The sequence below is a fragment of the Mus caroli genome, unplaced genomic scaffold (assembly GCF_978045245.1).
Source record: "Mus caroli unplaced genomic scaffold, Mus_caroli_1 scaffold_8, whole genome shotgun sequence".
NCBI classification, from domain to species: domain Eukaryota; kingdom Metazoa; phylum Chordata; class Mammalia; order Rodentia; family Muridae; genus Mus; species Mus caroli.
In genome coordinates, this window is record NW_028227263.1 from 135,356,770 (window position 1) to 135,372,085 (window position 15,316).

Below are 15,316 nucleotides of genomic sequence, written 5' to 3' on the forward strand. Positions count from 1 at the left end.
CAACAGCAACAGAATAAAAATAAGAACAAGAACAACAACAATAACAAAACAAACACAGAAAACTCAGGACAGCATATGTTTGCAAGGATGTGGAGCCAGGTCAACACTCTCCATTGATGGTGGGAGTACAATCTTGTGCAAATACTCTGGAAATCCATTTTGTGGTTTCTCAGAAAACTAGGGAAATCTCAAGATGCAGCTATATCACTCCTAGCCATATACCCAAAAAGTGCTGTAACACTGACTCTGGTATATTTATAATATCTTTGTTTGTAATAGCCAGAAATTGGAAACAGATGCCCTTAAACCAAAGAATAGATAAAGAAATGTGGTTCATTTACACAACGGGATACTAGTCAGCTATTATAAATAAAGCAACCTTGAAATTTGCAGGGCAAGGAATGAAACTAGAAAATATCATTTTAGTTAGTTAACCCAGACCCAAAGACATGCATTGTATGTACCTGTTTATAAGTAGATATTAGCCATAAAGTAAACAATCCATATGCTTTAATCCATGGGCTCATGGGAGTACTCTTGAATCCCACAAAGTCAGGAAAACAAAATAGATATCAGAAGTGAATGGATGTGGGGAATTGGGTGAGACAGGGGTTGGGGAAGGTAACAAGTGATGTGTAATATGGTAGGGGAGCATTTATGGGATGTGTCAAAGACCTTGGATGGGGGAGGCTCCAAGCAGTTTATGAGAGTGACTCTAGCTGTGACTCCAAGCAGTGGGGTATATGGAACCTGAAGTGGCCACCTCTGGTAGATAGACAAGATTCCCAAGGGATGAGGACACCAACCCTCACATAAAATGTTCACCTGAAAATATGTCCGGTCTACAAAAATTGCAGGGTTAAAGATGGAGCAAAGGCTGGCCAACCAATAACTTGCCCAACTTGAGACATATCTACCCCATGAGTAAATAATAATCCCTGATACAGTGAATTACTTTCCCCTGAGGGCCTTCACCCAGCAGCTGGCCAAAACTGATGTAGAAACTCACAGCAAAGCAGATGGAGCTCAGGAAATCTTGTGGAAGAGTTGAGGGAGGGATTAAGGAACCAGAAGAAATGATACGAACTCCTCAAGAAGACCAACAGAATCAACTATCTTGGGCCCTTGGAGGCTTTCAGAGACTGAATCACCAACCAAAGAACATAGAAAGCTGGACGTAGGTCCTGCACAAATGTAGCAGATGTGTAGTTTGTTATTCATGTGGGTTCCACAAAAACTTGAGCAGAGACATAATCTCACTCTGCTGCCTTCCTGTGGATCCTGTTCTCCTAACTGAGCTAGGAGAGAAGTTGTTTGACCTCAGTGGAAGAGTATAGACCTAGGTCTGCTGTGACATGTGTTGCCAGGGTGGGTTGATATCCACAGAGGACACCCCACTTCTCATACATAAATGAGAGTGGGGATGGGTGTAGGGGCCATGTACAGGGATGGGGAGGGAATTGGATGTAAGGGCTGGCTTTGCTTGGAATTTAATGTGAATATATAAATTAAATATTGGAAAAAATAGAGAAGAATCAAGAGAAGGTCCACTGACAAAGAAATGATCCACCGACACAGAAGCACATGGTGAAAATGTCAAGGTTTATAGAAAAGAGAAGCTGGGAGAAAGGAAATGAATTCCAGGTTCAATAGAGGTTTAGGGTAGGGGCCTGAGGTGAGAATGCTGAGAGTAGCCAGGAGTCTGTAGGAGCTACTTGCAATGCTCTGAGAGTCTGGCAGCTAGCATTGCTTTCATATATCAATAGGCACCTAAATTAGCCATTTGTCCTGAATGTCTTTGGGAGGATAGAATTTTGAGATGTTGAAATTCTCGAGGATGCTGGGTGATAGGGAACGATCCTCCAGGAGCAAGGCCATGCAACTTGCTGATACTTAATATCATTTAAGATCCTTCTTGGAAATGTAAATGAGGAAAATACCTAATAAAAATATTTTTAAAAAAAGATCCTTCTCCTTGCCTTTTTGACATACCCTTGGTGCCCCAAATTCTGACAAAAGTGTTCCAATCCAGATTCCTAATTGCTTCCTTGGAGTAGTGTGTGTAATTTGCACATCTTGTTTTGTTTGCTTTTGTATTGTTTTCTGACAGGAAGGTGTTTAAAAGTTACTGCAGATCCTTGTTGAGAGGCTGTCATGGTTCCAGAGTTGAGTTGAAAATGACCAATCTTCTGGGAAAGAGTAATAGGAGATCATGATTCTTTAAGTGAGCACAAGTGTTTCATCACACTTTCAGCAGAGACTCACTTCTCACCGTGAAGGTATAACCATAGTGTCATCATGGACTGAGGTGAGTGATCAGAGCACAGGACTAGTAAAAACTAAAGATTTTAGAAAGCTATGTTCAGAGAAGCCACATGTGGGTTGTCAGGTGCTTCATATTTCCTTCCTGAGTGCTTCTCTTACTTTTAATTGTATTTAAAATCTGTAGTAAAAATTTGTTTTGAAATCTCTGCTGAAAAGAAGGATGACGGAGCAAAGGAAAGAAGGAAGGAAGGAAAGACTGAAAGGGGGAAAGCAAATTAAGGAAGAAAGACAAAGAAAGAAGATAGAGAAAGAATGGAAGAAAGAAAAGAAGGAAGGAAACACAGAAAGAAGGAAAGAAGGAAGGAAGGAAGCATACAAGGAAGAAAAGAAGGAAAACTCAACACAGGTAGGTTAAGTAAAAGGCATTCAGGAATTGTTTATGAAGTGGGAACTTAAATGCCCTTTTGGGTGAAATTCCTTCTATTTCCACCTCAGGTCAGAGTAGTCTGTCTCTAAACTTCCCGCAGCTGTATGACCCCTTTCACATAATCTGCTGCTGAATCTTTCTTAGCACTGATATTAGCTCATTTTCTTCTTTCTGTTCTTCACTTATCCTCTGACTCTGTCTCTCCTCTCTGTTTATGTATTTTTCATTATCTTTTACATCCTCTCTGTATCTTTTTTTGTATGTCTTCCTATATTTAGTTTTTGTATGTTTTATTTTATTGGTTATTTTCTTTATTTACATTTCAAATGTTATCCCCCTTCCTGTTTTCCTCTCTGTAAACCCCATATCCCTCCCTCCTCCCCCCCCCCCGATTCTATGAGGGCGTTCACCCACCCAACTACCCACTCCCACCTCACTGACCTAGCATTCCACTACATTGGGGCATTGAGTTTCCACAGGACCAAAGGTCTTCCCTTCCATTGATTCCAGATAAGGCAATCCTCTGCTACATAGGCAGCTGAAGCCATGGGTCATTCCATTCTTTGTTGGTGGTTTAGTCCCTGTGAGCTCTGGGGTGGGGGTAAGTCTGGTTCCTTGATTATGTGGATCTTCCTACGGGGTTCTAAAGCCCCTCAGCTTCCTCAGTCCTTCCCTTAACTCCTCCATTGGGGTCCCCATGTTCAGTCTGATGGTTGGCTGCGAAAGTATCCACATCTGTATTAGTCAGGTTCTGGCAGAGCCTCTCAGAGGACAGCTATCCCAGACTCAATTTAGCAAGTGCCTTTTGGCATCAGCAATAGTGTCTGGATTTGGTGTTGGCAGATGGGATGGATCCCTAGGCGTGGCAATCTCTGGATGGCTTTTCCTTCAGTCTGTGCTCCACTCTTTGTCCCTCCACTTTCTTTAGACAGGAACAATTCTGGGTTAATTTTTTAAGATGGGTGGGTGGTCCCATCCCTCACCTGGGGGTAATGCCTAACCTCTGGTAACAGAGGGTCAGGAAATTAAATGGAGTTGTATAGCAGTGGGGGTTGGGGAACTTGGGGTAGTCACTAGAAAGTCCCACATGGTAGTGAAACAACAGGCTCCCAGGATCCAAATGGGATGGCATTAGTTGAAATACTCAATGAAGGGGAGAGAGAAAATGTAGAGACCGTATCCAGGGGTTAGGCATGGCCCCCTCATTTTAGTTTTTAAAAGAAAGGTTTCTTTGGACTCTTCATTTTTGTTTAATTATGGTCTTGAGGTTCACTCTCAGGGGACTTTGAATGCTAGACAAGCCATGATCTACATCCGCATCTTATGATAAATAGTTTGAAGTGTTTTACTCTTCAGATCCTTCTATTTACATATTTATATGCTTCTGGAAAATGCTATATTCTATTTTTTTGTATTTCAAGTATTAGAATATAGGAATGGGTTGCACAGAATATTGTTACTAGTAATTTAAATTGTATTATCAATGATAAAATTATAGGGCGATTTTCTATGAGGAAAAATTAATTTTATGAAAGGTTGAGAATAAAAATTAAAAGTTCAATGAATTACAAGAAATTATTGAATGAATCTTAGGTGTATGTTTAATTTTTTTGGTACTTACCCTATTCTGAAATATGACCGATTTAATAGTTCTGATTCACTTCCTATGTTTTCTTTAAGTTTAGTTTTTAAAAGAAAGGTTTCTTTGGATTCTTCATTTTTGTTAAATGCCTTAGATTTGTTGGTATAGAATCCCATATTACTTCTTATTAGAAAGAACATGTAGACACAGTCTTCTTATTGTGTAAAGAGTTAGGCATGTCCCCCTCTTGAAAATACACACAAGTATTTTGGCTTTCTCTATTTCAATGTCAATGTCACTATTGAGAATTTTAGAAGATATCATATATATCTGTCTGCTGTCAGGGATTGTTCTTAATAAGTAGAACCCAAAACAACAGCACAAAACTCTGCCATACCATACCCTTACTTGATATGTTTCTAAATCTGACTTACACATAAAAATGAAAACTCACTATGACCCTAATTTTATGATACAAACCTGTGAGCTTAAGTCAGTGCATTGTTTAGTTGACTGTCATCATTCTTGCCCCATACCATACAACAGAGCAAGAACTTCCTGTTTATTAACGACAAAGTCCTTATTCATAGTTAAAAAACAAAGCCAAACTACAAACATTTATCCTTTTAACCATTTTTAGTGCATAGTTCACTCACGTGAAACAGGATCCTATTGTTCTGCAGCTTCTCTCCAGAATATTTCAATATAAACCCAAAACTCTGTGCTTATGAAATAAACATACACCACCTTCTCCCTGCTTCCTGTCAATCATTATTCTAACGCTCTTCAAATTTACATTGCATGATTCATTTATTTTGAGGAAGGACATATGCACCTAAGACAGCATACATGTGTGGAGGTTAGAAAATATATTTTGAGAGCTAATCCTCTCCTTTCACTATGTGGTACCCATTTTGAACTCTGGCCATAGGGCTTTTTCAGAGAGTACTTTCATCTGCTGAAGAGGCCAGCTGGTCCTTATTATTTTAGTTTTCAGGTTTTGGTAGTTGATCACGTTAGTTAAAACAGCTTGACAGAATCAAAGAGCAACAAAAAAAACTGGTCATAGCACTTTTGTCATGTTCAGTGTCAAAAAATTACCACAATACAATAATATTTTTTTCTTTTTTGGGGGGAGTGGTCTTTCAATTTTGTATTTCATTATGATGTTTCTAAAAATTTTATTTTTTTGTTGTCTTCTTCTAGATTTTGTCTCAAATCCCCCCAATAACTGCTTGCACTTCTAAATCCTATTCACTTTTTTGCCACATATGCTTTATTTATTACCTTCTCTTGATTCCTTAACATGTCTTTTGTCTGTGATTTTTGATCTCCTTCCAGTTTTCATAGCCCATAAACATTTTCTCTCCATTTATGTTCATATGGACATGTCCCTTTTTGACAAACAACAGGTGACACTTTCTTTACTAAGTCTGTCACCTGGCTGAATTGATTGCAATCCCATCTAGTTCCTGAATATTCCTGATTTTAGTTTTTTTACAGTAGAACATAATTCCACTGTGGAAAGTTACCATACATCCATTATCTGACTATGAACACCTAGGATGGGCATAATCTCTTTGCTGCTGTGAATGAAGCAGCAGCTTATGTGGATGTGCAAGCATCACAGTGGTAGAACATGAGTCCTGTTCATATAGGCCCAGAGTAAATAGGAGCTATGCACTATTTATTCTATTGAACACAGCCCATATAGCTGTGTTACACCGTAATTCTATTTTTAATTTTATGATAAATCTTTGTATTTATTTCAAAAATACAAGTAAAACTTTGTCCTCCCACAAGCAAAAAATGATGACTACATTTCTACACACCAGCATCACTGCTTGTTATGGTCTCTTGATGATAATTATTTTAAGGTGTGTAATGGAGTCTGAAAGTAGTTGAATTTTCATTTTCACAAAAGATAAATATGTTGAACACTTGCAAAAGGCATTTACTACTTATGTATGTTTCTTGTTTTTTTTTTTTTAATTCTGCCTATTTCCTTAACCTGTTTGTTAACTGGAAAGTTTGTGGGGATTTGGTTTATTTTATTATTTATTTATTTTCCTTTATGCATTCTAGGCATTCAACTCCTGCTAGAAGTAGAAACATTTTTCTCCAATTTTGAAGCATTTATCCTCTCTCAGTTATTACTTTCTTTTAATGCACAGAAGGCTTTTAGTTTCATGCAGTTTCACTCCTTAATTTGTGGTTCATTGTCTGTGCTATTGAATCCTGTTGCCTCTACATAAATCATGTACTACTAGCATTTTCCTCTGACAGATTTAGCATTTAAGCTTTTGAGTAAGTTAACATTAATTTTATGCAATTGGAGAGGATAGAAACATATTCCATTTTTATGCAAGTGAATATTCATTTTACACAAAGTCTTTAAAAGTCAGAAGTTCTGACCACCAAACATTCAAAACAGAAATTATTCTGTCTTTTTATGTTCTTCCACAAAACTTCTGAGACTCAATAGGGCAGTCACAAGGAAACTCAGAACCCTCCTTTATCCTTTTTACTCAAAATTAGCTATTCCCTGGGTAGCTTTTGATACCTTCAGGTCTACAGATCCTTGCAACACTACATTTGAACTTGGTAATGATTGATCAGTTTATTGAAGAAAAACAATACTAGCTTGTATAGTTACTACAACATTTTACTTTTCAATAGAGTCTGTATTAGAGATCTTTTTTTTCACCCTAAGCTCAGCAGCTTTAAATCCTACTCTTATTTATGTCAATTTTTAAAAATATTACCTGTTTATACAGTATGTGATGATCTCTCTTTGCAGCTTTGGTTTGCATATCTTCATTGTATTCCCTTAATTATTTGTGATATTGCTATTATTTTGAACACATTTTGGATACCTGAATTATTTATAGGAAATCTCTTAGCTTAGTTTTTTCACTGTAGTTTCAAATACTAGAATAGACAGATAAGCCAGTTTTTTTTTTCTCTTAGGAGTTTCATTTGTCATGGTATTTTATTATATCACTGAAAATTTGCTAAGGTATAGATTATCCAGTCTAACACATAAGTTCCTTCCCTTACAGTATTCTATAATAAATTCTCAATCAAAATTAAAACAACATAAAAATTCACAAATGTATATCACCCCAGGATAAAAACTAGGGAATGTTCTTTCCCATTGGGGCGAAGTTTCCTCTATTTCTGTCATTAATAGGATAAATTAATAAATGCATATGGAGAGCCTGAAAAGGTAGCTTAGTGTATAAGAGTTCTGGCTGTTCTTCCAGAGGACCTAGCTTCAAGACCCAGAACCTATAGGGTGGCTCACAACCATCTGTAACTCCAGTACCAAGGGATCTAGTCCCTTCTTCTGTCCTCTACAGGCCCTACACACACATGTAGTGCACAGACATACATGCAGGTAGAGCATCCATAGCCATAAAATAAAATAAAATAAAATAAAATAAAATAAGACAAATATATTAGCTACAATGGTCTTATCTCAATATGATCAAAGCTGTGTATAGGACAGAAGTTAACATACATTATACTGCATTTTAAAAAGGAACATTTCTTCTAAAAATAGAAATAGCAGCGGAGTGTCTCTCCTCACCATTGATATTCAATAAAATACTTAGAATATAAGCTAGAGTCATAAAATAACAGAAAGCAACAAAAGACATACAAATAATAAAGAACTCACATTATACAGGTTTGTAATTGATATGATACTACATTCTAAAGATCCTGAGGACTGTATCAATAAACTCATAAACGTTTTTAACAAGATACAAACTCACTACGATATGAAAGTTTAACAGCTCTTCTATTTTTTCTTTCAGTTTTTTTCAATGAATTTATAATTGATAGATAAGCCAGTTTTTCAGAGTTTGTGCTGCTATTACTTTGGATGTGATTTCAATTCCTTGGTCCTGTCTGTGGCTCATGTAGCAGATCCCAACATTCTGGTCCCTATTGGCACTCACACTCACATGCAACCAACTCCAGCACATACATAACTAAAAACCAAGTAAATATTAAAACAAAATATACCTTATGTAGTCTGAATATTTAACCAGTCTAAATTGGATTTTCAAGCAGTGTCTGTTATTTTTATTGATGACTTTTGATTTCTGCTTTTTGTGAACTTCTGTTCAATAAAATAATTAGTCTCAATTGAGGGTTTCTACCAAACCTTTGACCATTCAGTTCTCAGATAAAAGACACAAAACTTTTATAATTATAATATGCCTTAATCAACACTAGAGCTTGGCAGATATCTACTTTCTATGCTAATACGTCTACTTCTCTGCCAATAACCCTGAGATATGAGTTGCCATACTTCATCTGAGCAATTTTTACTTATTCTGACTAACATGCATAGTCAATTTGCAGTCTTTACCCCCATGGCATCTTCTCTTCTATCCATCTTCTTTCTCTTTCCACATGGGCCTACTCAGGCCCTAGGCCTTGAAACTCAAACATCACCTACCTGTCTTTTGCCCAGCTGTTGGCTGTAAGCATTTTTTTTCCTGGTGATTTGCAGTCTTTATTAAAGCTTTCTTTTTTATATTTTTTTATTTTCTTTTATTGGATGTTTTCTTTATTTACATTTCAAATGATATTTCCTTTCCCAGTTTCCCCTCTAAAAACCCCCTAATCGCAACCCCGCTCCCCCAACTTCATTTTTTTTTATATTTTATTTTTTAATATTTTTAATTAGGTATTTTCTTCATTTACATTTCCAATGCTATCCCAAAAGTTCCCCTTAGCCTCCCCCCCCCCCACTCCCATACCCAGCCACTCCCACTTCTTGGCCCTGGTGTTCCCCTCTACTGAGGCATATAAAGTTTGCAAGACTGATGGGCCTCTCTTTCCAATGATGGCCGACTAGGCCATCTTCTGATACATATGCAGCTAGAAACATGAGCTCTGGGAGGGGGTACTGGTTAGTTCATATTGTTGTTCCACCTATAGGGTTGCAGACCTCTTTAGATCCTTGGGTACTTTCTCTAGCTCCTCCACTGGGGGCCCTGTGATCCATCCAATAGCTGACTGTGAGCATTCACTTCTGTGTTTGCTAGGGCCCAGCATAGCCTCACAAGAGACAGGTATATCTGGGTCCTTTCAGCAAAAACCTTGCTAGTGTATGCAATGGTGTCAGCGTTTGGAGGCTGATTATGGGATGGATCCCCTGGTATGGCAGTCTCTGGATGGACCATCCTTTCGTCTCAGCTCCAAACTTTGTCTCTGTAACTCCTCCCATGGGTGTTTTGTTCCCAATTCTAAGAAGGGGCAAAGTGTCCACATTTTGGTATTTGTTCTTTTTGAGTTTCATGTGTTTTGCAGATTATATCTTGTATCTTGGGTATTCTAAGTTTCTGGGCTAATATCCACTTATCAGTGAGTGCATATCATGTGAATTCTTTTGTGATTGGGTTACCTCACTCAGAATGATGCCCTCCAAGTCCATCCATTTGCCTAGGAATTTCATAAATTCATTCTTTTTAATAGCTGAGTAGTACTCCATTGTGTAAATGTACCACATTTTTTGTATCCATTCCTCTGTTGAGGGGCATCTGGGTTCTTTCCAGCTTCTGGCTATTATAAATAAGGCTGCTATGAACATAGTGGAGCATGTGTCTTTCTTACCAGTTGGAACATCTTCTGAATATATGCCCAGGAGAGGTATTGCTGGATCCTCCAGTAGTACTATGTCCAATTTTCTGAGGAACTCCCAGACCGATTTCCAGAGTGGTTGTACAAGCTTGCAATCCCACCAAAAATGGAGGAGTGTTCCTCTTTCTGCACATCCTCACCAGCATCTGCTGTCACCTGAATTTTTGATCTTAGCCCTTCTGACTGGTGTGAGGTGGAATGTCAGGGTTGCTTTGATTTACATTTCCCTGATGATTAAGGATGCTGAACATTTTTTCAGGTACTTCTCAGCCATTCTGTATTCCTCAGGTGAGAATTCTTTGTTTAGCTCTAAGTCCCATTTTTTTTAATGGGGTTATTTGATTTTCTGGAGTCCACCTTCTTAGGTTCTTTATATATATTGGATATTAGTCCTCTATCTGGTTTAGGGTAGGTAAACATCCTTTCCCAATCTGTTGGTGGCCTTTTTGTCTTATTGACTGTGTCTTTTGCCTTACAGAAGCTTTACAATTTTATGAGGTCCCATTTTTCTATTCTCAATCTTACAGCACAAACCATTGCTGTTCTATTCAGGAATTTTCCCTGTGCCCATAACTTCGAGGCTTTTTCCCACTTTCTCCTCTACAAGTTTCACTGTATCTGGTCTGCTCCCCCAACTTCTAAGAGTGTTCTCCACAACACACCCACCCATGCCCACCTCCCTGCCCTGGCATTTCCTTACATGGTGTATCCAGCCTTCCCAGGACCAGTGGCCTCTCCTCCCATTGATGCCCTACAAGGCCATCCTTTACTACATTTGTGGCTGGAGCAATGGGTCACTCCATGTTTACTCTTTGATTGGTGGTGTAGTCCTGGGAGCTCTGTGGTGTCTGGTTGGTTGATATTATGGTTCTTCTTATGGGCTTGCAAACCCCTTCATCTCCTTCAGGCTTTGCTCTAACTCCTCCATTGGGGATCCTTTGCTCAGTCCAGTGGTGGGCTATCTCGGTATTTTTCAGGATCTGGCAAAGCCTCTCAGGAGATAACTATATCAGGCTCCTTTCAGCAAGCACTTGTTTGTATCCTCAATAGTGACTAGGTTTGGTGACTGTATATAGGATGGATCCCCAGGTGGGGCAGTCTCTGGATGCCCTTTCCTTCAGTCTTTCCTCCACACTTTGTCTATGTATTTCCTCCCATTGGGAAGAACCTCGAACACTTGGGCACAGGACAAAAATTCCCAAACAGAACACCAATGGCTAACGCTCTAAGGACAAATGGGACCTCATAAAATTGCAAAGCTTCTGTAAGGCAAAGGACACTGTTAATAGGACAAAATGGCCACCAACAGATTGGGAAAAGATCTTTACCAATCCTACATCCCATAGATGATCTAATATATACAAAGAACTCAAGACGTTAGACTCCAGAGAATCAAATAACCCAATTAAAAAATGGGGTACAGAACTGAACAAAGAATCCTCAACTGAAGAATATCAAATGCCCAAGAAGCACCTAAATAAATGTTCAACATCCTTAGGCACCAGGGAAATGGAAATCAAAACAACACTGTGATTCCACCTCACACCAGTCAGAATGGCTAAGATAAAAAACTCAAATGACAGCAGATGCTGGCAAGGATGTGGAGATAGAGGAACATCCCTCCATTGCTAGTGCAATTGCAACCTGGTACAGCCACTCTGGAAATAAGTCTGGGGATTCCTCAGAAAATTGGACATAGTACTACCTGGTGACCCAGCTATACCTCTCCTGGGCATATACCCAAAAGATTCTCTAACATATAACAAGGACACATGCTCCTTTATATTCATAGCAGCCTTATTTATAATAGCCAAAAGCTGGAAAGAACCCAGATGTCCTTCAACAGAGGAATGGATATAGAAAATGTGATATATTTACACAATAGAATAGTAGTCTGCTATTAAAAATAATAACTTCATGAAATTTTTATGCAAATGTTGTAACTAGAAAATATCATCCTTAGTGATGTGACCCAATCACAAAAGAACACACATGGTATGCACTCATTGATAAGTGGATATTAGCCCAAAAGTTTGAAATACCAAAGATATAATTCACAGATCACATGAAACTCAAGAAGTCAGAGCAATGTGTGGAGATTGTCAGTATCTTGAATCAACCAACAGTTTTAAATTAAGAAGCAAGGTCATATAGCATTTTTGGTGTACATGAGGATTCTCTTGTCCTTGAGGACAACCAGACCTTGGGGGTCAGTATTTACCATTACAATACATAGAAACTAAGCAAACTTTAAGACATTTCAGAAATAATGGCAGATCTTAATTAAAAAAAACTGAACTCAAATCATTCTGTTTAGTCAAAAGCAGTGAGAGCACTACTCATTTATTTGGGTTTTGAAGATAGATTGTTACTTTTTGTAGCTCTGAAAATGACTCAGTAGACCAGGTTAGCCATAAGTTCAAATGTCTGTCTGCCTCTATCTCTTGATTGCTATCTTGAAGGTCATGCAACACCTTGTCCAGTAAAACACTATCCTTCAGTAAACATATCCAATACCTTCCATTTAAATGATAAATCATATAAATTATTTATTTACTTTAGTAAATAGCAAAGCTATGGATGTTCTTCTTTAAAAGAAGTTCGAGATAAATGCAATAATGTGATGTTTATATTATTTTAGCTAACATCACTAGAAATACACACTGACAATGTATTTCTAGGGTCTTATGGCCATAACAAATGTATTAACTTTTTTCATAGGGATGAAAATGGCTTCTGAAAATGTTGCAATGGGAATTTTTCTATTCTCCCAGATGACAGTGGGAATGCTTGGCAATTCTTCAATACTATTTCATTATGTGATTTTGATGTTCACCGGAAAGAATTTAATGCCTAAAGACCTGATTATAGAGCACTTGACCTTTGCCAACTGCTTGTCTATCATCTCAAGAGGTATTCCACAAACACTGGCAGATTATGGATTTAAAGATTTCCTGGATGACACTGGATGTAAATTGATAGTGTATATATACAGAATAACAAGGGGGGTGTCCCTTTATGCAATGTGCCTACTGAGTTGCTTCCAAGCAATCACAATCAGCCCTAATAACTCCAAAGGGCTGATGCTTAAACAAAGAGTCATCAAGTACATTGGTCCTTCCTGTTCAGTCAGTTGGCTTGTGCATATTTTTCTAAACATCTTGACTCCAGCAAGAGTGTCAGGCCCCAGTTACAAGAAAAATGTGACTAACATGATGAGCTATGCCTACTGCTCATGGTTTGCATCAGGCAATTTTGCAACTGCACTGTATATGTTCTTACTATGCTTCTCTGATGGACTGTGCCTGGGTCTCATGGCCTACTCAAGTGTCTCCATGATGATTATCCTCTACAGACACAAGAGACAAGTGAGACATATTCATAAGGCTCAGTACTTTCTAAAACAATCACCAGAAAACAGAGCTACCCAAACAATCCTCATCTTGGTGTTCACATTTATCATCTCTTACTCATTCTCTTCTATTGTGGTGATCTTTACAACCTACTCCAAATATCCAATGCTATGGGGAGTAAGTGTATTTACATTTCTGGAAATATGTTTTCCCATACTTTGTCCCTTTGTTCTTCTCAGCAATATGAAGCCCATTTCCAGCCCGTTTTTACCCTACTTTGTTAAGAGATAGCTTCCTCCAAGTTTAGCATGAGATCTCAATGAAACATAAACACACACACACAGAATGAGTGTGTGTGTGCTGCATCTATGTGTATTTCTGTGTGTAACTTCATTTTTCTGTTTTCTGTGTTATGTCTGTGTAAAACATATGTATAATATCTGGTCAGTCTTTAAGAGGGCATTGTCCTCCTTATGGCTGGAGTTACTGTTAGCTTTGAGCCACTCCTTTATGATAAAAATAAATCCTTGGACTTGTGGAAGAGCAATCAGTGCTTTCAAGCACCAAGCCATGTGTCCAGACCTGAATATTTTGAGTATATTTTAAAATTTAGTTTTGTGTATGTGTGCCTAGATGCATATAGGGGAAGAAAATGCATGTTTGCTACCCACAGACACAAGGCAAGTATGTTGGATCCACTGGAACTAGAATTCTCATCTGTTGTTTATTTTTTCCCATTTTTTAAGATGGGGTAATAATTTTAAGACTCTACACCAGTGTCAGTCTACACTTTGATGTCATATAGATCCAAAGTGGGTCTTCTGCAATCAGTTGAGTTTCTCTAAAACACATACACAGTAATATTGACACTGAAGAATAGCCATCACTAGAACATACTGTCAACATGACACCCATACATATGATTTAAAAACTATAAAAATTGATCTTTAAATTAAAGTTATATTTTTAAGGACAATATGGCACATTATTCCCAACTTTAAGCTGCATAATTAATCATGAGCAGATAAATTAATATATGCCACAATTGCTGTAAAAGTCTGAACTCAGACTTAATAAGTATACATTTGTATACATACATATGCATATAGACGTACATTCATACATAAATACACAAATACATATATATAAATATATGTGTATATATATGTATATACATATACATGCTCAGATACATATATGTGTATGTAAATCACCAAATATTTATGCTCATAATATATTTTATTCATTTCAGAAAATTGCATACCTTTGTATGAAGAGGTGAACAAGCTTGACCAGGGATGGTGTTGGCAGAAGTACAAGTAGCAAGAATATTGAAAAAGCAGTATGATAGCTCTGATTATGGCTGTCCGTTTGAGTGTTTACTAGGGTTATCCTATACAGAGTATTATGCTCATCCCAGAAGCCATAGGTTGGTACCTTAAAAGTGCAGTGTGACATGCTTTCCCGTTTTTCAGGTCTGAGTGATTATAATCCCCACACACCATAGAGATACTGTAATCTTATTTTCCAACCATAAATTTATGGCAAGACCCTCTTGCTGAAAAGACCACCTGATTTAGACATAAGACATGGCATATTAAGTTCATATTGACCAAGATGATTTATCCCTGCTAGGTGCATTTCTTTCTTTCTTTTTTTTTTTTTTTAGATTTTTTAATTAGGTATTTTCTTAATTTACATTTCAAATGCTATCCCAAAAGTCCCCCCAGACACCCCCCCCCATTCCTCTACCCACCCACTCCCACTTCTTGGCCCTGGCGTTCCCCCTTACTGACAAATATAAAGTTGGCAAGACCAAGGGGGGCTCTCTTCCCAATGATGGCCGACTAGGCCATCTCCTGATACATATGCAGCTAGAGACATGAGCTCCAGGGGTACTGGTTAGTTCATATTGTTGTTCCACCTATAAGGTTGCAGACCCCTTTAGCTCCTTGGGTACTTTCTCTAGCTCCTCCACTGGGGGCCCTGTGTTCCATCCACTAGCTGACTGTGAGCATCCACTTCTATGTT

At 38.0% G+C, this 15,316-nt stretch overlaps 1 protein-coding gene across 2 annotated transcripts; it reads left to right on the forward strand.

The window, feature by feature from the left end:
• The first annotated feature begins 2,162 nt into the window (after positions 1-2,162).
• On the forward strand, positions 2,163-13,852 carry LOC147003637 (vomeronasal type-1 receptor 4-like). Of its 2 annotated transcripts, XM_085841055.1 has the most exons (3): positions 2,163-2,308; positions 2,482-2,671; positions 12,707-13,852. In XM_085841055.1, exons 2-3 carry the CDS (start codon positions 2,486-2,488, stop codon positions 13,574-13,576), a joined length of 1,056 nt encoding a protein of 351 aa, XP_085697181.1. In that variant the 5' UTR covers positions 2,163-2,308; positions 2,482-2,485; the 3' UTR covers positions 13,577-13,852. The 2 variants fall into 2 exon arrangements, with proteins under 2 accessions (XP_085697181.1, XP_085697182.1); XM_085841056.1 differs by lacking the exon at positions 2,163-2,308 and having other exon boundaries at positions 2,318-2,671; positions 12,654-13,852.
• Positions 13,853-15,316: the final 1,464 nt, after the last annotated feature.